The 27,743-nt window shown below is 34.8% G+C and overlaps 1 protein-coding gene across 1 annotated transcript in view; it reads left to right on the forward strand.

Moving 5' to 3' along the window:
• Window positions 1-27,743, forward strand: part of LOC145261100 (tectonic-like complex member MKS1) — a 474,527-nt gene that overhangs the window by 307,811 nt on the left and 138,973 nt on the right. The window contains exon 9 of the mRNA XM_080119317.1: window positions 12,791-12,827. Within this exon, the coding sequence (XP_079975443.1) occupies window positions 12,791-12,827 (37 nt within the window). The remainder of the gene's footprint in view (window positions 1-12,790; window positions 12,828-27,743) is intronic.

Genomic DNA, 27,743 nt, shown 5'->3' on the forward strand with positions numbered 1-27,743 from the left:
AATATTAACCTGGAGTAACATATATATATATATATATATATATATATATATATATATATATATATATATATATCGTGTAGATTTTGTTATAGGCATTTTTAGCGGTATTAACAACTTCAAGACGCTGTTGTTTCGTATGTTTTTTTTCTACCTTAGCGTTTTTTTTTTTTAGAGCTATAAGTTCTTATTGTTATATATTATTAGATTGCCCTCATTTTTTTATGGGACATATTTATTTATTTTTATTATTATACTTTTATGCACGTGTAGTAGTAGTAGTAGTAATAATAATAATAATAATAATAATAATAATAATAATGATGATAATAATAATAATAATAATAATAATAATAATAATAATAATAATAATAATAAAATAAAAATAAATAAATAAAAAATAAATAGATAAAAAAAATAAACATAAATAAATAAATAAAGAATTTAAAAAAATAAAAATAAAATAATAAATAAATATATATATATATATATATATATATATATATATATATATATATATATATATATATATATATATGGGGGTTGTTCCAAAAGTAATGCATCCTATTTTTTTGACAAAAAAAAAAAGTTGAGAGCTACGTATGCGGGAGTGGTACCATTAAGACAAGCGATTTTTGTGCTCCAGAATTTATTTTTTACAGAGTCACCACCATTCTTAATGCACTTCTGACAGTCTCTTTTGATGCCTGGGTTATAAAAGTCTGGAGCGCACTTTGTCACTCACATCTCTGAAATCGATGAACCCATCTCCTAACTGTGATGACATCAACTTCATAAACGTTCAACAGGCGCCAGTGAATGTTGATCAGTCCTATTTTTTCTACATGGAAAGATTCACTAACGCATTTCTGCTTCTGATGCACGTCCATGACAGGGGTTGCTTTCTTTGAGTCTCACACTGTCAATATCTGAAACAAAGAGATAAAACTTTCAGGTTATGAATGCGTATGGCCAATCATCATAACAATGCATTTACAATCCCCTCTTATCCATTTGGGCGGAATAAAAAAATAGGAGGCATAATTCACCTCGTGTCTATATATATATATATATATATATATATATATATAAGAAGTATTAAAGATTAAACTAAAAAGTAATCAACTAGCATTTATCTAATGTTCATGATTTTGTTCGTTTGAACCCTCTCGACTGTTTACTGTCTGCACCCGTATTTCGTGTTTATAGGTTGTTAAATTTCATTAATTATCATGGCAATTGTTAGTGGCCTGGTGGTAACGGCTTAGCAAATGGAGTCAAAGGTGGTTTCATGACTAAGTTTGAATCTCTCAACCAGTAAGAATTGTGACTTCCCATACATGAAACACTAGTGTCTGTAAGTATATAAAAAATTATTATTATTTATTAGTGGCCTGGCAAGGCCACAGAGGAGACAGTCAAGCAAAAGAAAATCCTAAGCAAAATTCATTCCAGAGCAGCAAAATTAAAGCTAGTCTGCCAGGACACTACATATACAAATATAGGCATATTTTATTTGTTTGAAAATATAGGCTCTTTTTCCAGTTGTCATAAAATTTTAACCATAGAATAATATTATAATCTTAAAAAAAACCCTACAAATTTTCATGTAGTTTCGTCCCATAGAACCAAAGATATGAGCATTTCAATATTCAATTTGGCTACGTATATAGATATATCCATATATATATATTCCTCCAAACCTCTGGCCTTGATGGAGGAGGAGACAAAAACTTGCTGCTATGGTTTCAAATGATCTGAAATAACAGTATCTTTCCACCCTAAAAAAAATCCTTTAAAATTACAACTATTATAGGTTTTCGAGACTGTTGAAGACGAAAATAATGTTTAATATTCCAGGAAACGAGTAGTTTTCAAGATATGATAAAATTATAGTTTTAAAAAGTGGGGGGTCACTTTTCTATATTAATTTCATGTAAAATGGGCATCGACTTAATGGCCACTTTTTGGGGGAGGGAGAGGCGCGTCTGTTATTTTTTTTATGGATGGTGTTTATCTGGTAATTGTGGCCTAGTAGACCAACGCAAAACTTATCTTAAAAAACTTGTTTTCTATAGGTTTCCGGTGAGCTGAAAACCAATATCGCATTTAAATTTTCTGAGTATTAAGCAATGTAACAATATGCTGTTATTTCAGATCATTTGAAACCATAGCAGCAAGTTGTAGTCTCCCCTTCATCACGGCCAGTGGTTCATCCTTCCGGAACTATCAGTGCAGGAAGTTATGATTGCCACTGGTTCTAGGGTTCAAACCCTGCAAAAAGCCATCAGGACCGACGGAAAGTACAACGATATTTAAGTGAAATTAAACATTTGTAAAGGCATAAGCGTTATACAAGAACGATCTACATTGATTAAGCAGCTAAAGTGTCACAATCTTGCATGCAGGGCAATTTTTGTTTTTTTACAAAGGAGTCACCACTTATTAAGGCCTTCAGGCCACTCGAGTATAAGGGTTAATGAGTGTACAGTAGTCAATGGGAAAATGTTGTAATAATCGTTAGTAGTAGAAATTTGGTAAATTGGATTACTTAAGGGGAATAGCTCGTCAAGAACTTGTTCACATTGGACTTGAAGCCGACCATATTGTAGTCAGTTGGAAAGCAGGAAAACGAAACTGAGTGCCACAGGTGTGGAATTCTAAGAAATAAACTTTGTTCATGGAATCTATGTTTAGGCTTAGGCACAAATAAAGAGTGGAAGAAATTATTGATAGTGGTTTTAGCTTGACGTGTGTTTTTCATGAAAGTCAAGCCAGGGGGACCATAGATTGGAGCTCAGACGAGCACGTGCCATGAAAATAACGATAAAGCAAAGACAGGCCCACAATGTCTCTTCTGTGGGAAAGAGGTTGCAGGAAAGACAAAAGGGCATCCTCCACTAAACTACAAAGTCTATTTTGAACTCTGTCAAGGCAGGATAAGCTGCTTCTAGCAGCTCTTTTTTTATTTTATTTTAATTTTTTTTTTTACACAGTGGTCACCACTTATCAAGGCTCGGAAGCCACTCAGGGATAAGGGTTATTGCAAGTACATTTCGTTAGTGCGGAGATTTGATGAAGTGTTTACTTAAGGGGCGGTTCATTAAGAATTTGTTAACGTTGGACTTGAACACATCCAAGTTGTAGTCAGGTAGGAAGCAGGAAGACAGAACAGAGTTCCACAGGCATGCAGTTCTAAGAAAGAAGCTTTGTTCATGGAATCCACGTTTTGATTTAGGCACAGATAAAGAGTGGGGGAAATTTTTCACAGTGGATTCGGCTAGACGGGTGTTTTTCGTGAAAGATTGGCATGGGGGGGGACCAGAGATTGGAGTTCAGACGAGCACCTGCCATGGAAATAACGATAAAACAAGGATAGGCTCGCAACGTCTCTTTTGTGGTAGAGAGGTTGCAGGGTGGAGAAAAGGACATCCCCCACTAAGCCACAAAGTCTATTTTGTACTCTGTCAAGGCAGGATAGGCTGTTTTTAGCAGCTCCTGTCCAGATATGGCAGCAGTATTCCATCCTTGGACGTACTTGGCTCTTATGCAGGTAGAGAATTGCATCAGGAGTTGGATATCTACTGCAGTCGTAGAATGATCCAACCATTTTCCCAGCAGCCTTGGCAGCAGATTTGATGTACGTGTTCAATTTCAGATCAGAAGTAAAGGTCAGACCCAGAAGCTTGTCAAAACATGAAGCCTCCCCAAGATGAGAGCGATTCATTTCAATTGATGGCAGATGGAGATCAGAATGTTGATGATGTAAAGATAGAAGCTTGGTTTTAGATGCATTAAAATTAACCAGCCACCTCTTTCTCCATTGCACTTTGTAACCAAGATCAGAAGAGAGAGAATCAGTGAGAACTTGGTCATTTACAGCCTTTGAAGTGTTGCCGTAGTGGTAGCGTTGTCAGCGTAAATGTCTACAAATAATCTTAGGATGTGATTTGGAAGATCATTTATGTAGGTCAGGAAGAGAGTTGGGCCCAGCATGGACCTCTGTGGGCTTCTGATTTCTACTCATTATACACTACTCTTATGAGCCTATCAGAGAGAAATGATTTAATAGTTAAAAAGACATTTCCAGCTATACCATAACTGTAGATTTTGTGAAGTAGACCTTTATGCCATACCCTATCAAAGGCCTTTAATATGTCAAGGGCAATTGCCCTAGAAAGGAAGCCTTCGTTGAGAGATTCGCTAATCCTATGAGATAACTGTTAGCACATTTGCTGTAGATCTAGCAGAACGGAAACCATATTGCATGTCACTAAGAAGGTTATTCCTGCTGAGATGGTTGACTACTTCTCTATTTAATATGGATTCCAGCAGCTTACTCATGACACTAAGGAGACTTATTGGTCTGTATTGAGAGGGAGATGACTTATCACCTGAATTCTTAAATACAGGGCATACTGATGAGGTTTTCCAGGGTGTTGGAAAGCATTTCTCCTTAAGGCAACCCTGAAACTATTTTGTAAGTATGGGAGCAAGTTCTGGTTGAAGCTTTTTTAACACTATAATAGGAATGCCATCAGGGCTGGTTACTTTACTGGAATCGAGGTTTTTGATTAGCTTGGCAACATCACACACAGATATTTGTTATGTCACATAGCGTGTTTTCTGACACAAGAGGAAATACAGGGGGTTGGCGACCCTGATTGCATAGGTAGAATTAGCTGCAAAGTTTTTGGTAAAGAGTTTGGCTTTGTCCGATGCTGACAAGATTACCATTCAGGTTCATTGATGATAGAGCACACACTTCTATTCAGGACTGTTTGTTATTTGCCAAAATTGGTGGGAACCAAGGTGCTGCTCAGCTACTTTGGACTTAACAGACTGAGCATACAATTCTCTTGTGTTCTTTATTACTTTTTTACAGAAGTTGCTGGCAGTCCTGAAAGCGGCTTTAGTTTCAGTACATCTATGTTGGAAGCAATGGAAATAGTGATTTCAGCAGCACATTCCAGAGAGAACCATGTCTGGCTGTTAGGTTTTTGCTGGAATTTTTTTTGGAAGGTATGAAGCAGTCTATACCTACAATTAACCATTTCATCAAGTTTGATACTATGGAAGACACATTCTTTTTGAACATGGAACGCAGAGGTAGATCTGATATAAATGTACAAAAGCTATCCCTGTAAGCCATAGAGTATCAATATAGTGTACGATGGAGAGGTATTTTCTTTTTATCTTAACTGAGACAATCAAGTGGTCAGAAAATCCCAGTGGAGACAGAACAGAAGATGAACATAGCTCAGGGCAAGTTGTGAGAAAAAGGTCTAGGAGTCTTGCATACTGACTATCAGTATTGAGCGGGTTCATGAACAATCTGAGTTAGGTCATAAGGAATGGAGAAATCATGACAAAACCTCCCTTCATCATCTGTCTTGGTTGAGTGGGCTAACCATTCCACATTGTGAACATTGGAGTCTCTACAGACGCGAATGTTTGCTGAAGGATGAACAGACAGAATTTGGTCAATTTTCTCAACAAGTACAATTCGAAAGCACATATAATTTTAGGTCTTCTCTGGAAATGTCCCCACCACATGCAAAGCCATCTCTAATGTAGCCACATATTCTATGCCCATGGCGATCGTGGGCATCAGATTAGGATGTTAAATTAGAATATCTTTTAATTACAAATTCATCTAGGGAAATAGTCAGTCCAGTGCTAGTTTTACTGAGGAAGAAAGACTGGTTTAGTCTCCTGCAATTGGATTTCAACATCTGGGAGGTTGGAATCTAGACCCCCTGATGTTTTAGAAGGATACATGGTAGTGGGGGTCTACAGTGAAAGTTAGAGTTCTGATTTTAATCATGTATTCTTTCTCGAGACGTTTCATGATAGAGTTGTAGGATTTGTGGAAGAGGTCAACAGACTTGGTTAGAGCTGGGCAGACAGGGAAAATAAGGGAGAAAAAGAACCAAAGAAATATTTTTTTTTGTAGACCATGATAACATGATAAGGTAAAGCCATAATAATTACCCACTAATATGCCATCGAGAATCCCCACCATAAGCTACTACATGGTCCAAAATCCATTCACCAAATGACAATACAGCAGTTCCAGTACTTTGCACCTGCTGATAGGATTGCCTCCTTAATGGTTAGTTCAAGATTCGGGTCCCTGACTATCAGGCAGATAACGTCAGCATGGTAAAACTTTTACCTCCAGCACCCTTATTAGTGACATAGTTACAAGGATAGAAGTAGAAACAGAAGATTTCCAACATCTCAGATGACTGTTCATGCAAAAATACTGCTGACTTTTACATTTCAACATACAGTGTTCAACTGTTAAGAAGCATATATATATATATATATATATATATATATATGTCCTCTATCTGTATAAGAGCCAAGTACATCCTAAAATGGAAGACTGTTGCCACATCTGAGCAGGAGCTGCTCTTGCCTTGATAGAGTTCAAAACCAGCTTCAAAGTCTAGTAAGTGATGCCCTTTTTCTCTTCCCTGTAACCTCTTTCCCACAGAGGAGACGTTTCGAGCTTGTCTCTGCTCTATCATTATTTTCATGGTCAGTGCTCGTCTGAGCTCCAATCCATGGTTCCCCTTGCCAAACTTTCACAATAAAACACTAGACTAGCTACAACCACTATCAACACTTTCCCCCTCTTTATCTGTGTGTAAATTTAAACGTAGATTCCATGAACAAAGCTTCTTTCCTAAAACTGCCCACCTGTTGTACATTGTTCCACTGGCCTGCTTCCCAGTTGATTACAATATGGTAGCCTTCAAGTCCAATGTAAACAAGTTCTTGTTGAACTGTTCCTTTAAATAATCCAAATTCTACCCAATCTACAGCATTAACGATTACTACACTACCACCTTACTTTCATTAACCTTTATCCTTGAATGGTCTTTGGGCCTTGATAAATGGTGACTCCCTACTCTCTCTCTCTCTCTCTCTCTCTCTCTCTCTATATATATATATATATATATATATATATATATATAATGAATGAATGAATGACAAAAGTCTGTATTCCAAAGTTCATAATGTTGACCATCTTACAACTTATTCCTTTAATTCAGTTGACATTTACAATTCTTGACAGTATCTGTTTCATAGCACAAAAGCAATCACTTAATTATTGTATCAATCAGTGAATCTATTTTGCCCTTAACTAATCAGAAGAAATAGCAACAATGAATCCATCAAAATCAATTTTCGGGTTTTTAATCATGACAAAACGCACTTTATCTCCTTTTGATGGATTGGTTGTTGCTATTTCTTCTGATGAGTTAAGGGCAAAATAGATTCACTGATTAATATAATAATCGATTGATTTTGTGCTATGAAACAGATACTGTCAAGAATTGTAAATGTCAACTGAATTAAAGGAATAAATTGTAAGATGGTCAACATCATGAACTTTGGAACATAGTTTTTTTGTTATTTATTCACTATATTGCTCTGTAATTACATTGAGCTTATCAAACAAGGATTGGTACATATTATAAGGAAATAAAATATGCTTCCACAGAAAAATATATATATAGTTTTGGTTTCTCTACCCGAACATTTTCCCACGGAATGGTCAAACATCTTGACTCAGAATTTCTTTTTTTGTTTTTGTTTTATCTTTCAAAACAGCTGTTTTGCGTGGAATCTGCCTCTGTGTGAGTGATTAATCTCTCCATCATTATAGCAATTTCTGTTAATAATTTCCACTATTCACACAGATAATAACGATAACGATAATGATATTTTTTTTATATTCAAGAACCAGAGGAAGAGGGGGATGAAAAAAAAAATTTCAAGTGCTTGAGCTGTGGATGCTTAAATTGCCCATAACTAATTGAGTCTCTGATTTCGTTTGGCAGTGGCAAGCGTCAACCCTCCCACCCCCAACAGCTGCACTCTACAGCTGGCTAAATAAATAAAAACATTTATTGACACTTCTTATGTTGTCGTTATCATTTATATCCGTGGGTATCGTGGATTTTTTCTTAGTATATGAATATACTCTCTTCAAAATCTCAATCAAAAATTCAAAATTGTGGGGAGGAAAAAAAAAAAGAAAGAAAAGTAGACATTTTTAGCCCATTAAAAATAAGCAAAAGTTATAGGCTGTTGACTTAGAATGAGTGTTTTATGCAGAACTTCTAGAACAAATATGGTATTGTGATTACTAATCCCTAACTGTGCATCGAACTGATACTATAAATACTTAATTCACTGCACCTTATCATAGTAAAGGTCTATGCAAAATTGCAGCCGAAACGGCATAGTAGTTTCTGAGAAAACTCCTAGAATAAATGTACTATTGTAGTGACTAATAATCCCTAAATATGCATCAAACAGATACCATAATACTTAGTTTGCTGCACTTTATCATAACAAAGATTACCCCTTGGGCTATGATGGTATTTTTACACACATTGCCTACGATGGGTGTGGATTTTTTTCACGTCACATAAAATCAAATCTAGGGTCTTTGAAAAAGAATTTTTTTTATCAAAAAACAATACAAACATTCAAGTATGAGTTTCAAGCATTGGTTTCATTCATTGATTAATGGAGGGCAAAGAAGAATTCCATAGTTCTTGAAGACACCATTGTTGCAGTTGTTTGTAATAGTAAATAAATTTTTGGAATGTACCTTTTTGTTTCCATAACCTTTTAGATTATAGTATTAGCAAACTTAAGTTGGAAGAGTTTAAAATCTATCCTTAAAAAAACGGTTTCTTTTTAAAGATTTTCAAGTGGTCTTAAATTTTGGATCAGCAGTGTATAATGCATATGTTCTCTTCTTCCTTACCTCTAACTCTGATGCTCATCTTTTCTTCTTCATTTATGTTATCCTTTTATCTCCTTATGTTGCTACTATTACTACCACTCTCTCTATACCTCTCCTCAAACCACTTTTTTATTTTGTTCTCCCATCCTCCTCCTACCTAAAACAAAGATATAGGAATTTTAGGAGCACGTATGGAAGCGGTACCCCCTCTGTAATTATTTTATTTTCGTTTTTTTTATATTTTCTTTTTCAGCAAATTGTTATTGAATAGTCACTAATCTATCAGATTATCAAAAAATACCTAAAAAATTCGATATTTAACATTTTTAAAGGGTGATCTGTTTCTAATACAACGTTCTAGTAAATGGATCCGCCATTTTGGAAGCAGCGATTTTTTATTTTTTTTACGGCCAAATTTTTTGGATTTAGCCTTTTTTGACAAGACCAAACTGATAAAAAAAAGACTAAATTCGCAAAATTTGGCCAAAATAAGTCAATACTTCCAAAATCTATCTATTATATATATATACTAGCATTTCAGCCCGGCATTGCCCGGATGTTTGGATATGTCTGTTGAGCAAAAAAAAAAAGAAGAAAAGTGATAGTAGGAAGGCAGGCTTGAACTCGTACAGCGAAGGAGGAAAAGAATGGGGAAAAAAGCTGACGTCTTTGCGGTTACGACCACCACCAAACCTGAAGTGACTTATGTTAACATTTAAGCTAGACAATCAGAAGGAGAGGATAACTTTCAAAAATATCAGTGAAAAAAAGCGACACCCCCCTATAGAAAAGTGCCTAGAAAAAAGTGTAGAAAAAGTATAAAAAAAAAAAAAAAGAAAGCGGTCAATTTTTTAAAATTTGACCCCTATTATGACCTGTTAACATTTATTGTTTTGGCCTCAAATCAAGTTATTAAGTTTGGGAAAATCTTTGTAATCCGTTTTTAGCCAGAAATTTGGCTGTTAAGGGATCAAAGTTCAACGATTTGACCTTTGAGAACTCTACCAAACTCCTCCGCCAATTTTGGGTCTTAACATTTAAAATTTTATATATAGGTTCCTTGGACATGGCTCTAACTTAATAACTTGATTTGAGGCCAAAACAATAAATGTTAAGGGGTCATAATAGGAGTCAAATTAAAAAGAATTGACCGCTTTCTTTTTTTTATACGTATATATATATATATATATATGTGTGTGTGTGTGTGTGTGCATATAATGTATATTTATGTGTATATATATGTGTGTGTGCGTGCATATAATGTATATTTATGTGTGTATATATATGTGTGTATATGTATATATATATGTGTGTATGTGTATATGTATATATATATGTGTGTATATGTGTATATGCGTGTATATATGTATATATATATGTGTCAGTATATATGTATGTATATATGTGTGTGTGTATATATGTGCATATATGTATATATGTATATATGTGTATATATATGTGTGTGTATGTGTGTATATATATATACTTTTTTATATATTTTGTTGAGGAAATCTGGCAGGGTGCTCCTGTTACGCAGGATTGGATTGATGGTGTCTTGGTGACCCTGTTTAAGGGAAAGGGACAGAAGAATGTTTGTGACCACTACCGTGGGATTGTGCTTTTGGAAGCTGTTGGAAAAGTTCTCGCACGACTTCTATTAAACAGGTTACTGGAGGATATTTGTCCTAATGCTATTCCGGAATCACAAAGTGGCTTTAGGTCTGGCAGAGGAACTATGGATATGATTTTTTCAGCCCGGCAAGTCCAGGAGAAATGCATTGAACAACAGATGCCACTGTATCAAGTGTTTGTTGATTTAACCAAAGCATTTGACACGGTTAACAGGGATGCTCTGTGGCTAATCTTGGAGAAAGTAGGGTGTCCTCCAACCTTTGTTAGAATATTCAAGGAACTGCACAGGGACATGAAAGCTCAAGTCTCATTTAACAGAAAATTGTCTGATGAAATCCCTGTTGACAATGGTGTCAAACAAGGTGATATTCCTGCCCTTACTCTTTTCTCTATATATTTTGCTGCTCTGCTTGCTCATGCGTTTTGTGATTGCGATAGGGGTGTCATGTTAAAGTTTCGAACCACAGGTCACATTTTTAATCTTAGAAGATTTAATGCCAGAACCAAGCTACATCATGTCTTGGTCAAGGAGTTACTGGATGCAGACGATGCTGTTTTTTGTCACACACTGAGATTGATATGCAGCATATAATGAATAGCTTTGCTGACTCCTGCACTGCCTTTGGTCTGAGGATCAGTTTCTCTAAAACAAAGGTGATGTTCACTCCTGCACCGGGCCAATCATACGTGGAGCCAAACATCATGGTCTGTGGTGTTAGACTGGGTGTAGTTGATTCATTTGTGTACCTTGGTAGTTCTCTGTCGAGGGATGGCTGTCTTGACACTGAAATCCACAGGCGAATTCAGAAGGCATCTGTTGCTTTTGGAAGGTTGGAAAAGAGAGTGTGGTCTGATCGTGGCATCACAGACTGGACTAAGATATGCGTTTACAAGACTTGTGTGCTGACCACATTGTTGTACTCATCGGAAACCTGGACAGTGCATCAAAGGCACATTAAATAGCTTGAATGATTTCACCTAAAATGCTTGAGACGTATCTTAAACATCAAGTGGCAAGCACAAGTACCCGATACTGAAATCCTCATGAGAGCATGTTGCTCTAGTGTTGAGAACTTTGTAATCAGATCTCACATGCGTTGGGTGGGTCACTTGGTTCGAATGAAAGATTGTAGGCTGCCAAAACAAATTTTTTACGGGGAGTTGGAAAATGGCAAGCGCCCTCAACACAAGCCTAGGAAGAGGTTCAGGGACTTTACAAAGAATAATTTGAAAGTCTTACAAATCGACATCGACACATGGGAAGAACTTATTCTGCAAAGGCCGAAGTGGAAAAAGCTTGTACGTGAAAGTTGTGACGCTCTAGAGAAAAGAAAGCAGGCCCACAGTAATCTGAAGCGAAAGTTCGCAAAGGTTTTGTTGATGGTCTCAACCATGACACATAGAGCTGGAAATGAGACACTTGTGAACGAGTGCTTTTGTCAAAAGCTGGCTACGTCAACCACCTTAAGTCGCACAAAACTCCTGTTCAGGTCAACTTTGCACCTATTAATACAGACTAAATGATCTGCTTGACATGCAGTAGTTTGCAAGTCTACTGCTGGTCTGAGAAGACATGTGATTGTTCATAGTAATACCCTTCAACATCCAGAGGAAGTCAACTCGATAGAAATTGCTCAATTTGTGTGTCACATCTGCTTCAGGATGTGCAAATCTGTGGCAGGGGTGCAGAGTCATCTGAGGTGGCATGGACGGCAAGATTGGAAGAACGATCATCTGGAAAGATGCAGCAATCATCATATGTGTATATATATATATGCATGTATATATGTATATACGTGTGTGTATGTATATATATATGTGTGCATATATGTATATATATATGTGTCAGTATATATGTATGAATATATGTGTGTGTGTATATATGTGCATATATGTATATATATACATGTATATATGTGTATATATATGTGTGTGTATGTGTGTATATATATATATATATATATATATATATATATATATATATATATATAGAGAGAGAGAGAGAGAGAGAGAGAGAGAGAGAGAGAGAGCTAAATCCTCCCCTCTGATGAGAAGGAAAGTATTTCTTTGAAACTCTGCGGATTAAGGACTATCCACTTATTTAGTGTTTCCTTTTCAAATTAAATATGTTTTTAACTCTTTTTCAAAGTGTTTTTTAACATGTTTTATTAACTATTTGCTCTTATCTCTCTCTCTCTCTCTATATATATATATATATATATATATATATATATATATATATATATATATACACACACACATATATATATATATATATATAGCTCATACAAAGAACATTTTATTCATAAAAATGTCACAGTAATTACCTTATTGTATCATTATGTAAATTATCCATATTTTCAAACTGTTTTTTTTCTTTTTCTTCAGTGAAGAACGAGATCAGCAACTGAAACTCTACCGTGAGGTTTGTGTATATTTTCATTCCCATTTGATTTAAACGTCGTTTGCACAGGGTATCTGTAAAGCGATGTCGCACACTTAATGTATAAAATTAAGTCAGTCAGAATAGTGAAGTTAGACCCACATAGTATTGCATCTGAAAATCGATGTTTCATTCTGATTACCTATTGAATTACAGAAATTTTCACCTTAGGTTCTTTACACAAAAGGCAGAAATTCCAATTGATTTCATTGATTCCGTATTCTGAACCAAAACATCTTTCAGGAATCTAATTATAATATAAGCAACACTTTTTCTGTTTGTATGTCTGTCCATATTTTGAATTTTTTTCAAGCAAGACAATTACATGTCGAATGGTGGTAATGTTGTTAAGAACAAATACTACATTTTGATTTTAGCAAAAAGGTCAAAGAGCCATAAAAAATGTTTTTTGTAGGTTTTTAAATGAATGAAAAAATCTATAAATATATAGTGCATGAACGCATATAGTTTTTTAAATTAATAATTTTACTTTATTCATGCCAATACTATTGTGGGTTCTTTGCTCGCACTTCATATTTATAAAAAGTAAATACGTTTTAATTTTTATTTATTCATATCAGTAATATTGTGATACATGAAACACAATATGTGTGTATTCTTATAGAAAATTAGCTGAGCTATCCGACGTTACTCAGAGCCATCTATAATATAAATTTCACTTGTCTGTTTAAATGTATGTATGTATGTATGTATGTATGTCTGCCTAAAGCTTTCACGAGATTGGTATCGTTTTGAAGCGCGACCCTTTGGACGACAAATATCGAAAAGTTGGCCAAAAACATGAATTCCTTCACCCTCAATTGGGCACTTTTCTTCAAGGAGGGTTTGTTTTTTTTTGCCGATATTTTCAAAAGCCATCCCCTCTTTTCGATTGACTAGCCTTAATTTAAACCTTTGCCACTTTCAGTTTGGCAATGGACACAACAGCAAAGATGTTACATTTTTTTTTCATGTTCTTCTCCTCGTTCATGGTATGGGTTCAAGCCTACCTGCCTACTACAACTTTTTTTTTTTTGCTAACGACATACCTCCAAACACCTGGGCACCCAGGCTAGTTTTTCTATTGAACTTGTGAATCTACATGGAATTTTGAATGGAATCTTTCATTTAAATCACTAAAATTGCAAATTATTTAAGATTTCAACTCACCCTTGGCTGACGGAACGAGAACATACTATCCCCATAGATTTAATGTTGTTACAAAGAATGTCTGAAGATTGTCAGAACACAATTTTTTTTTGTTTTGCAATGCCAGCCACATAGCTATCAAGGTAATGATCTGGCATGTCCAGAATTTAAGTTGGGGTTGTTGTCTGAACTGGGGAAAAAGCCAGTGCTTCACCAAAGGCAATTATAAGAATGTATTTTCACGATAAGGGATGTACCGATTATCAAATTGGCCGATTCTAATGCTGATTTATCAGCAAATTTTGTTGTCATAAATGATACCAATATTATATTGGAAAAGAAGACCAATTAACTCACTCTTTTGCTTGCCAGTGAAAATTTATCGAAGAGATGTGCATCGCTAAACCATATTATCATGATGCGTTATTAATATATAGACTTTTACAATTGCATTGAATTTGAGGCTAATAAACGTAAGCATATGGAAAATTCTCTCCTTTCTGTTCCTATCGAATTAAAATTATTTTTGTACTTTAAATCATTTGTCAAAGAAAATTATTACTTCATCTTTCAGTTTTCATGTTGAGGAATTGTACAGTAAATTATGATGATTTGTGAATTGAAAATAAAGCATTCTTCATCGGTCATATTCTTGTTCCTTATTTTCGGACTCTTGTTACCATTACATATATATTATTATTCTGGTTAAGATAATGTATATTTTATTGAGATGAATTACTAATTAGATATCAAGCATAAGTAATTTGAATATGTAAAAAATTAACTAAATATTAACAACCTTCAACCATTATGGCAACCAGTTTCTGTTGGAAGTATTTTGATGTCAATCCCAAGAATAAGAATACAAATGTTTGCAGGTTATGTCAAACCATCACATCAAAGGGTGGCAAATCAGCAAAAACTTTTAAAATGACTAATATGTTAAACCATCTTAGAAAGGTTCCAAAAAGCAAAAGTCGCAAATAAGAATATAAGAATATTCAGGGACAAACTTTCCAGGAAAAAGTGGCAGCAACTATGGGCCTCCAGTGAAACACCAAACTACTATAGAATCTATATTAACCAAAAAGACAATCTGGGATATTAAGGATCACAGGTCACACGTGATCCATTATCTGATAAAAGAAATGATTGCTGTTGATATTAAACTATATTTTGTAACATCTGAAATTGGATTTAATAGGCTTGTTGTAAAACTTTGTTCAAATTACAGCATTCCATCAAAAACGTAGTTCACTGCAAAATAATTTTTGATATATTTACAAAAGTAAAACAAAAATTCAACTGTTTCTTGCTGAAATTAGCAGCATTTCATGAACTACAGACATTTGGACAACTACAACAGATAATGTTCCTTTTCTGAGTTTGACAGATCATTGGTTTTCAAATGACTTTGAACAGTGCAGAGCTGTGCTTAGAGTGGTTCCATTCCATGATGTACACACAGGTTCAATAATAAGTGAAGAATTACATAATGTTTTGGATGAATATTAAATAGTCAATAAAATGTTCTTAGTCTTGCAGGATTCAGCAACAAATATAGTTGCTAATGTCAGAGAATATGATTTAGAATAACTATCATACATTGTAACTTATGTTTATGAAGACAACCATTAAATCGAACAGAAATACAATTTCTCACTTTAATTACTTTCTATTAGCAATTAGCAAATTAACTGAAATACAGGATCAGCTTAATTTGAAAAAAAAAAAAACTTATTCAAGATGTGACCACATGGTGGAATTCAACATATTATGTTTGCCGAAAATAAATTAAGAACAACAAAACACTCTTGTAATGTGTGCTGTTGATAAGATTCCTACCATAACAGCTTACCAATGGGGACTTGTTTGAAAAATATCCAGTTACTGAGTCCATTTGAAGAAATCACTAAAGAAGCAAGTTACAGAACATCAACCATATTAATAATAATACCTACAAATTTAGCTCTGAGGTTTCTTTTGTCGAAAGCTGTCCAATCTAATTCTAGTATTTCTGACTTTAGTGGAATCCTTCTTACCATTGTTGAACAATTCAGGTTATCAATGGAAACAAGATTTTCATTCTATCTAAATGATAAAACTTGTGTATGTCTATTTTCCTACACTCATGATTCAAATATTAATTTTAAAAGATTGGCATAGAAAACATGTTTAGAATTGGATTCTATATCTACTTTTCACTGATCACCAGTATACACTACCGTGCTGAAGAGGCACGAACATGTGTAAATTACAGCATAGCAACTTTGAAACAAGCTGACAAAAAAGTAACTAGTAAAAATATCACAAAAGATGCTTTCATCGCTCCCAATATAAGAAGACAGTAGGAAATAAAAGTACAATTATTTCTAATTCAATTTCGGCCTTCATTTTGTAGGTGTAAAAAGTGAACGTTGCATCATTTATAATAGCAAAATTTGCACTGATGGTCAATTTTTAAAGTACCATCAAATAAAACTGAATTAAATGACAGTAAATATGAACATTCAATCTAATTCTATACATAATGATTATTATGCCTATTTTTAAAAAACAATTTCAGCTGCAACTTCATTATAAGTCTATAAAAATTGTTGATTTGTTCAATTTTGGTGGCGGAAATAAAGTATCAAATGGCATAAACATATACAAATCTCAAATCATATATCACAAAAACTATTAAAAGATCTAGAATTTTGCATGCGTAATCAATACGTATTGTAGAATGCTGTATCCAAATGTTAGCTCTTTACACCATGGACTTCTTAAATAGTATCCTCAAGAAAATGTAATAGTTTTATGTAGTTTTTTTCACTTTGTTTATCATGGCGATGTAATTAATCGAACGTACGTGTTCAACATCAATTTAATTTTAATAAAAGTAAAAACTGCATGTTATCAACAATAAATTTCTTTATACAATTACTACTTCTTTGTGATTTTGTTGAATTCTTCGCTTGCCACTGATCACATTCGTCCATTTGAGGTGGTTTCCTCAACCCCTTCCCCAGTCAAACACATACAGAGAAAAAGCTTCAGTTGTCCTTCTTCAGTGCTTGTGGCACACATCACTTGTTTTGCATTGTTTATTAATTTGTTAGGTGAAAGTACAGACTAGTTAGAAAAACACCCTCTTCTCCACATGTTAAGAAATGGGTTTCCAAAAACTTCTCTGCATAAGTATTATTGTTTTTTCTTATTGTTTTAACATCTTTATTTTATTTTTTTATTGGCTTTCTGCAAGTTAACGCTGTGATTGTTTATAAATGATTTATTTCTGGTTTGTGTGGATCATTCTGCTTTACGATGAATGCCCAGAAAAAAGTCTCTTCTGATTAATGTTTACCAGGGTCCTGGATATGACCTTAAACTATATCCAGTGGTGAGGTCCCAGCTTGCGGACTTTGGGGAGTGTGGAGCCACCCTTTAATTGCCATTGCTCCCAGGTCCACTCTGACCCAGAGTGGTAGTACCTGTTAGGGTCCCATCTATGGTTAAATAGAATTCGACTTGAAAACAACAAATATATACTATTAAAAAGATTTTCTTCAAAATTTTTGGATTTGGCATTAAATAACCCAAAAAAGGGTTGATATGCCGTAAAACAAAAACAACCAACCATAATGTTTACCAGTTTTAAAATAAGCTAATGAACTTGGCTGTTTTTTTAGAATAACAGAATATTTTTTATTTGGTAAGCATTAATTAGAAAGGACTTTTTTGTGGCATATATGTGAAGCAGAATGCTTGGCCTTCGGGACAAGATCAAAGTGTAGTATCTGTTCCGGCAGATACTGCAGCTATGACTAGCAAAGACCAGATGTGGGGGCAACCCCACATGCCTGAGCTTTAACCAGCTCCCATTTCCCACCTCTCGGGAGCTGGTCCCCTTTTTCCCTTCCCCCTCCCTTCACTCCTCACATTAAAAATTGGCCTTGTGCCTTATTTGCTCGGTGGGGGAGCAAATAAATACCATCTGTTCCGGCAGATACTGCAAGCAAAGACCATATGTGGGGGCGACCCCACATATAAGACCTTGGTCAATGAAGGAGCAACCCTTCATACCAATTGTCACTATCCAGCTCTCCTACTCCCCGGGGAGTTGGTCCCCATTTCCCCTTCACTCCTCACTTTAAAAATTGGCCTTGTGCCTAATTTGTTCAGTGGGGGAGCAAATAAATACCTCAAAGTGTAGTATCTGTTCTTCAGATGTTGCACCTCAATTTCTTGTTCTCTGTCAGTGGAGGAGAAATCCTTCACGACTGAGACAATTTTTATTTTTTGTACCTTTTCTCCACGTTAAAAAACGACCCTTGTGTCTAACTCTGTCCCGTGGGGAGACATAGTAAATAGGTACAAATTCATTAATTTTTTTTTCATGCGAGAATTTACGATGCTATCAAATTTATACCTTAACAACTTACCATTGGGGACTTATTAAAAAAATTGTCGAGTTACTGAATCCATTTTAAAAAAATCACCAAATAAGCAATGTGTCATAACGATATCGATGATAATAGCTACAATATTAGCTTTGAGGTTATTTCTTCCAAAAGCTGTCCAATCTAATTCTGATATTTCTGACTTTAGTGGAATTCCTACCACTGTTGAACAATTCAATGAATCAGCGGAAACTTGACCATTACGTAGCTTTACAACTACTTGCAAGAGGTGATGATCAATTTCAGTGGTGGAAGTAGACACAGGAGATCTTACCACTGCTGAGTAAACTGGCTTAAAAATATTTAAGCGCACCACCTTCATTTTGAAGGGTGAGAGGCTCTTTAGTACAGGTGATAATGTGTGTGAATCTATGAGGAACACGCTGTGTCATAAGAATAGAGAAAGTCTAATGTTTCCACATTATAACTTAAAAATATTCAACTTTAAATTCTGAGGAAACTATGAGAGTAGAGGAGGCAGGCAGCAAGAATAGAAGAGGAAGTAGAGCAGCAGCAGCAGCAGGTACAGAACATCAGTTTATAGTTATTCACTTAAAGAATTACAATTTGTACTTTGTAGTTGGTTTGTAATTTCTTTTTCTTATCTAATTGTTTAATTATATTCATTTAAGAATTAGAAGTTGCATTTTGTAATTTTACGTAATAAAGACAAAAATCAATAATAGTAGCTAGACACTTAACAAATGTTAAATTAAATTAGCAGTTATTATGTAAATGTGTCAAAGCTATCTGATGAGTCACTTGGCAGTGATGAAATTATTTAGATTTAATAGGAAAGAGAAAAGTAAATAATCGGCAAACTTGCCGATTGTCGATTGATCGGTACTTCCTTATATATATATATATATATATATATATATATATATATATTTTTAAATTAAAACTAAACTAAATATAAAAAAAATAAGAAAACATATTTAAGCACACCAAGGTTAAAGCGAGATCATTTTTTAATATACAAAAACGGATGGCTCACCCTCTCCGAAAATGAACAAAGAAAAAGTGAAATAGAGGTTGGGAATAATAAAGAATCTGATTGACTAGCAAACTTAGTACCATGTGGTAACATTACTTCCGTGCATTAGCCTGACGAGTTCTTCCAAGAATGAAACGCGGAAAATTCTGTGTAGTTTAATGTTCCCTTATATCTTCATAACTTTATATCTATTTATATTTTATATTTATATATACCTAATTATAAATAAACATAGAAAGAGAGAGAGAGGGTGGCGTAAAATTGAAATCAACACCAAAAGGCTAAACATTAGGTGAAAGAAAAATCAACGAAAAAAAAAAAAAAAAACCTGCAAAATAAATAAAATAAATTTATCGTAAAAATCAATTAAATTTGACGAGCAGATTAAATGAATTTTATTTTTTCGATTTTCCATGTTAACGTTAAAAAAAAAAAAACGTTAATTTTTTTTTTTTTTTTTCTTTTTTTGATTTCTCTAATCTGGCACTTGCCTTCGATTAAAAGTGTTTTCAGTGCGCCACGATTTGACAGAGATATTCTCATTCTCCACCATTTTCACTGATAATATCTTCTCGAAAAGCGAATTCTAATTTGAATTTGCTAAATCGGAAAATTTGTGGACAACTTTATTGAAACCTTTAAAATAATTAATGAGGCTACCGCTAAGTGGTGAACAACATGCTGTCTTCGTATCTTAAAAATACATGGCTCGGTAAACTTCACGTTTACTCACCGATGTAATTATACCGGAAAGTTGAGATGCAGAAATTTAAAAGTTGTATTTTTATTTTAAGATTATGACATGCTGAAATCAATTTAGTATTATATATGAAATAGGAAAAATACACAGTTAGTATGTTGTATTCCTGTTCTGTTCTGTTCTGATAACATTGTTTTAGTTTGTTTTCTTGAAAAATAGATGTACATTCTAGAAATTATCAAAGATAGTCCCGGTTATATTAAATACCAAGCCTATATTTACTGATTTATATATGCTAATGACTTGACTTTGAAAAATGAATAGATATACGAAGATTTATAATCATAATAAGGCCTTCATTCGTTTGTCCTCTTTTTTTCATACTTCAACACTCTAGTAACAATCTTCTTAAACATTTACATATTTATTTACCAGCAATGTTTCAAGCAAACTACCTTTACCTTTTATACAGTTAGTAATTTAACCAATATACTGGCATAGTTCCAACATAGTCGATATCAAAATTGGGGATAAAGAAAAGATCAATCGAAAACAAGTAAAGTTTTTTTAGTTAATTATATAAAAATAATTTCTGGCCATAGTCAAGATTTTTTGACTTCCGATTTCTACTGTCTATTTGGCTGGATAATTAGATATGGTCAAGCAGTCAAGAAAGCCATAGAAAAATGGTGTGGGAAGGCTTTCACGTTACCTGAGAGGAAAATAATCTTTTAATCAGAATGGCTTATATATTGTTTGTTACTGCTGTCCTGTCTTCTCACGCTTGACATTTAGTTTTTATATATTAACAAGCTTGGCTGCCTGGCGTTGCCTGAGTGTTTGGAGGTGTGTGTTGAGCAAAAAAAAAAAAAAAAGGTGGTAGTAAGCAGGCAGGCTTGAACCCGTATCGCGAAGGAGGAAAAGAACGTGAAAAAAAAACCCTGAGTCTTTGTCGCTGTGTCCATCGCCAAACTGGTAGTGACAAAGGTTTAAATTAAGGCTAGTCAATCGAAAAGAGAGGGATGTCTTTCAAAAATATCGGTGAAAAAGCGACCCCTCCTTGTAGAAAAGTGCACAGTTGAGGGTGAAGGAATTAATGTTTTTGGTCAATTTTTCGATATTTGTCGTCCAAAGGGGCGAGCTTCAAAATGATACCAATCTTGTGAAAATCCGTTGCCTCTGTCGAAAGTTTTAGGTAGACATGCAAACATACATACATACATACATTTAAACAGACAGGTGAGATCTATATTATAGATGAGTCACCACTTAGCATAATGTAATTTCTGGTTGGTTTGTTTTATGGCATATCGCCCATCCATGGATTATTTAATGCTGAAAAAAGTTGTCAAATAGAATTCCATACGTTGGATAATTAGGTGCTTGTGCAGTATAATTGAATTTCAAGTAAATGCATTGCAGGTAAAAACACTATTACGTACTTATGTGCCATGTTGAAATTATTAAACATTCCAAAAATTATAAAAAATGGTCGAGTAGAAAAATATTTACAAGTAAAAATACAATTTATCGAATTACAGAGTTTTATTGTGTTTGTTAAGGTTAAAGAGTTCTTATAATCTAGAGGAGGTAACTGCAGTCTGTGACGTTGACAAAATATTAAAATTCAAGATATCAAAATAGAAAATGGTGGATTGTTAATATCTATGCATTTTTTTTTTGTAAAAAAATACTTCTATCAGATCTACTTGTTCATTTTTTGTGATTAAACAAATTTTTATTTTTCTAATCTTAACATGCTACATAAGTACATAATCATGTTTTTCATAACAAGTGCTCGTCTGAGCTCCCATCTATGATCCCTCTTGCCAAACTTTCACCAAAAACACTCGACTAGCTACAACCACTATCAACAACCCCCCCTCTATTTGTGCCTAAATTTAAATGCAGATTTCATGAACAAAGCTTCTTTCCTAGAACTGCCCCCCCTGTGGAAGACTTCCACTGGCCTGCTTCCCGGTTGAATACAACATGGTAGCCTTCACATCCAATGTAAAAAGTTCTTGTTGAGCCTTCTCCTTAAATAATTCAAATTCTACCCAATCTACATGATTAACAATTACTACACTACCACCTTACAGTCATTAACCCTTATCCTCGAGTTCCCTTGATAAGTGGTGACTCCCTTGTATAGAAAAAATTTTTTTAATTAAAAAATATTTTGTTTTTAGCCGATAATGAAGTCGGTAAACCTAATGGCAGGAAAGTGGAATGAAGGTATCAGGAGAAGGAGATCAGCGCTGAGAAGTAATTTAATTACTTGCATTTTGAATGCATTTTTAAAAAATCAAATTGTATTGCACAAACATTACATTTTTTGTGCTCGGCAGTGATTCTTTTGGTTGTGAACAAATGCTGCAGCTATAATCAAAGCCATTCATCAGATTAATTACCCTACATCATTTTCTGGTATCATGTAAAGTATTTAAAGTAAACAAGGCCACATGGCACAGTGGATAAAGTACTTGGTGAAATTCAGTTGTAGAAGTTGAATTCCTGCGGATTCAATCCTCAATGCAGGCAATTATAAAATGCAATTGCAAATTACTTAGGACTTCTACTGCTATGGATTAAATAAAGGGTTTGTTTTGAAGTTTTGTGCAGATTCCCGAGTTGGACAGAAAGATTCCCGAGTTGAAGAGAAAGATTCCTGAGTTGAAGAAAACATTACTGAGTTAAGCAGAAAGATTCCCGAGTTGAAGAGAAAGATTCCTGAGTTGAAGAGAAAGATTGCCGCGTTGAAGAGAAAGATTCCTGAGTTGAAGAGAAAGATTCCTGAGTTGAAGAGAAAGATTCCTGAGTTGAAGAGAAAGATTCCTGAGTTGAAGAGAAAGATTGCCGAGTTGAAGAGAAAGATTCCTGAGTTGAGCAGAAAGATTCCTGAGTTGAAGAGAAAGATTCCTGAGTTGAGCAGAAAGATTCGTGAGTTGAGCAGAAAGATTCCTGAGTTGAAGAGAAAGATTCGTGAGTTGAGCAGAAAGATTCCTGAGTTGAAGAGAAAGATTCGTGAGTTGAGCAGAAAGATTGCCAAGTTAAACAGAAAGATTCCTGAGTTGAGCAGAAAGATTCCCAAGTTTGACAGAGAGATTGTCGAGTGGGACAGAGAGATTATTGAGTTGAGCAGAAAGATTGCCGAGTTGAGCAGAAAGATTCCCGAGTTGAGCAGAAAGATTGCCGAGTTGGACAAGATATACCTGATAAAGGTTGAATGTTGCATTGACAGAAACCTTGTGTAAATAACATTCAAGATGAGAACAGTAGTCCGAAGAATTCATATAATTAGAATAATCAATCCTAATCTCAAAAAATTGAAAGCCATAATAACAAGCTTATTTATTTACCCAAATGTTGGATTTAATTTTGAAATCAAGTTTGAAAGTTAAATTGAATTCTTGCATTAGATTAGACTAAAATATGGTGCACAAGTCATAAACTGAAGCTTATTTGTACCAAATCGGGTTGAATTGTGGAAAAGATTGTGAATTTTATTAATGACTAGCGTGGATGCCCGGCGTTGCCTGGGTGTTTGGAGGTGTGTGTTGAGCAAAAGAAAAAAAAATTTGGTAGTAGGCAGGCAAACAGGCTACCCATACCGCGAAGGAGGAAAAGAATGTGAAAAAAATGTGACGTCTTTGCTGTTACACCCATCGCCAAACCGGAAATGGCGAAGGTTCATTTAAGCTAGTCACTCGAGAAGAAGGGATGACTTTCGAAAATATCGCCGAAAAAAGCGACCCCTCCCTGTAGAAAAGTGCCCAGTTGAAGGAGAAGGAATTAATGTTTTTAGCCAATTTTTTTATATTTATTGTCTGAAGGGTCGTGCTTCAAAATGATTGTGATCTCGTGAAAATCCGTCGCCTCTGTCGAAAATATAAGGCAGACATACATGCATACATACATACATACATTTAAACAGACAGGTGAGATTTATATAATAGAATGCATGAATGGGGGGGCATTTCATTTTAGAGTCACTTTGTATGTGGAATATTCAAAGGAATCAGATGATCTGCCAACCCCCAATCACATACTCTCATTCAAAATGGCAAGAAAAAATTTCTAAATTTAAAACTGGACTCGTTCTGGAGAAGATGTTATCAGTGAAAAAAAAGCAAGAGAACGCGCTGATATCTCCGTCAAATCACGATGCACCAAATGCACACGTTTAATCAAATGCCCAAAAAACGGCAAGGTGCGAGAAAAAATTTTTTTTTTTTTTTAAAAAAAGGAAAAAGAAAATCTTGAATTAGAAAATCGACATTAATCAATTTCACCAGAAAGCTAAACGGCATTTAAGGAAAAAAAACCCTAAAAAACAGAAAATAAATTGCAAAAATAAAAATGGCTTTAAAATTTCTTTTATAACTTGAAGATTGATTGGATGGATGGCAAACTATCTGTATTAATTGGATTCATCTGACTACTGTTCTCATCTCTGTTGTCATTTTCACAACGTTTCCGTCGATGTAACCTCCGTCATTCTTCAAGTGTATCTTGTCGAACTCGGGAATTTGGACAGAATTTCGAACGGAATCCTTTATTTATTTCACGAGAACAGCATGCTCTTGTTCCGTCAGTCATAACTGAATACGATGCCTCCGTTCAGTCTCGAAAGATAAAGGATCCCCCCCTTTAGGGGCAGCTGCATATGTAATTGTGTGGCAAGGGTTGTGCAATCCCCAACCATACCTCTTCTGAATCGGCATTGCTTGAGTCTAGTGGCAAGAAGTCCAGGATGTCTGGAAACAATGCCGAAATAAGCGGAATAGAGGTCCTAAGTAATTTGCAATTGTATTTTTTAGTCGCCCACACTGAGAATTGAACCTTTAACCTCCAGGAGGATATCACTTTCACAATTGATTTTTTTTTAAGTACTCTAACAACTGTGCCACGGATCCTTGTGGACAAAATTCCTGAGAGTTTGACAAGATACACCTGAAGAAGATCGGAGGTTACCTCAACCGAATCTTTGTGAAAATGATACTCAAGATGAGATTTGTAGTCCGATGAATCCAAATAATACGAATAACTAATCTTCATCTCAAAAATTCAGAAACGTAGTGGCAATCTATTTTATTTTTTTGCCTTTTTTGAAGTCTTTTATTGATTTTGATGACATTGAAGTACACTTTGTGTCACGTGATTAAAAGTAACAAAACCTGAAGTTAAAAGAGAACATCAGATAAATTAATTTAAATATAATTTTCACTTAACACACACACACACACACACACACACACAAAACATTTAACGTAAGCAAACCTAATAGGTGATCCCTTTTTCTCTTCCCTGCAACCTTTTTCCCATAGAAGAGACGTTGAAAGCCTGTCTCTGCTCTATCATTATTTTCATGGCAAGTGCTCATCTGAGCTCCCATGTATGGTTCCTCCTGCCAAACTTTCACAAAAAACACTCGACTAGCTTCAACCACTATCAACAATCACCTCCCCCTCTATCTGTGCCTAAATCTTAATGCAGATTTTATGAACGAAGCTTCTTTCGTAGAACTGGCAACCTGTGCCACATTTCCACTGGCCTACTTCCCGGTTGAATCCGGTTGAATACAACATGGTAGTCTTCAAATCCAGTGTAAACAAATTCTTGTTGAGTCTTCCCCTTAAATAATTCAAATTCTTCCAAATCTACACGATTAAAAATTACTACACTACCACCTTACAGTCATTAACCCTTATCGTCGAGTGGCCTTCGGACCTTGATAAGTGGTGACTCCCTTCTAAAAAAAAAATTTTTTTAAAATTAAATATATTTTGTTTTTAGCTGATAATGAAGTCGATAAACCTAATGGCAGGGAAGTGGAATGATGGTATTAGGAGAAGGAGGTCAGAGCATGCTGAGAAGTAATTTAATTATTCACACAAAGAAATCTCAAAATTTTTTTAATTCATGGTATCGTTGGTCAGAGAAATATTCCAAAAGAAGTTACCTTTTGTTGAGAGTTGATTTTAAAGAAAATTTGACTGGATTTATAACTTTGGAATCACGCCAGAGAAGCAGTTGAACTGATCACGTTGAGTCAAATCAACAACTTAGCATGAAAACCTATTTTAAAGAGAGCGCCACTCAGTATTAGAGGTTCTGGGACTATCTAGGTTTTTTCTAAATCTTTCTATTTAAAAAAAAAAATTTTTTTTTCGTTATTGTAGATTTTCATGAAAGAAAATATTTTCTGAAATAACAGATTAGATCTCTTACTATATAGGGGAGATAAATCAAGCCCTTATAGCACCCGGCCCTGTCGGTGGGGCATTAGAATACGCCGACTGCCCCCCTGCAGAGGGTAAAAGTCCCTCAATGGGGGTCCTGGATATGACCTTAAATTATATCCAGTGATGAGGCCCCAGCTTGCGAGCTTTGGGGAGTATGGAGCCACCCTTTAATTACCATTGCTCCCAGGTCCACTCTGACCCGGAGTGGTAGTACCTGTTAGGGTCCCAACTATGGGTTAAATAGAAACCGACATGAAAACAACAAATATATTCTATTAAAAAAATTTTTCTTCAAAATCTTTGGATTGGGCATTAAATAACCCGAAAAGGGTTGATATGCCGTAAAACAAAAACAACCAACCAACCTTATAGCACCCTCCCATTAGTTTTTTTTTTTTTAATCACCTTTTAGAATTAGGGAAAAGGGAATTTTACATTTTTAAACTAGTGGTAGCTGTCTGAAATTTTACAACACACAAAAAAAAAAAACATTTAACATGATCAGAAACCAAAAGAATGTTGTGAGTTGATTTTAAAGAGGATTCAGCTTGGAATCACACTAGAAAAGCGGTTGAACTGATCACGTTGAGACAAACCAACAACTGCCTGGTTAGCACAAAAACTCTTTTACAGAGAGTGCCAACCAGTGTTAAAATATTCTAGAACCTTCTCGATCATTCTTAAAGGTTCTGGAAAGTTCAGGGACCTTCTAGATTTTTCCAAATCTTTTTCTTTTTCTCTGTAATTATAGATGTGTGTGAAAGAAAATCTTTCTAAAATGGCAGATAAAACTTCTCTCCATGTTGAGAGCAGATAAATTAATATATAGAAAGGCTGAATAATTCATTACCTTAATTCTGAATATTTTGATCCAGAGGTTTGGCTGCAGGATCGGAGCAGTTTCTGTTGCTCAGGGACTCTTAACTGGAAAATACGAGGTGCCTTAAATAAGTTTAAAGACTTTTTTGTACAACCATTTAAAATTGTCGTAGACTCTAGAAAATTCAGTATGTTATTGCTATACATCTTATGAGATGACTGACCAATTTTAATGATTTCAAGTTCAAATAAACAGCTACAACAGGAATTGGAATACACACTACTAAAGCCCGATCGTCACAGCTGGTGAATTTCGAAAATTCAATTTGGACGTGAGAACACTTTAGAAGAACGATATGCAATAAAATTCTGCTTTAAACTTGGAAAAAATGCCACAGAAACGTATGGAATACTTTAGACTGCTTTTGGACCATCTTGAATGAATTGAGCATCAGTTTTTGAGTGGCATAAGATAAGTGTAGGAGGAGTAAGAAATTCAGAACACCAGGGTTGATTGGCCAAATAAAGAATTTCATGGAT

Source organism: Euprymna scolopes, chromosome 37, assembly GCF_053919585.1.
Source record: "Euprymna scolopes isolate OS-2025 chromosome 37, ASM5391958v1, whole genome shotgun sequence".
Classification (NCBI taxonomy): domain Eukaryota; kingdom Metazoa; phylum Mollusca; class Cephalopoda; order Sepiida; family Sepiolidae; genus Euprymna; species Euprymna scolopes.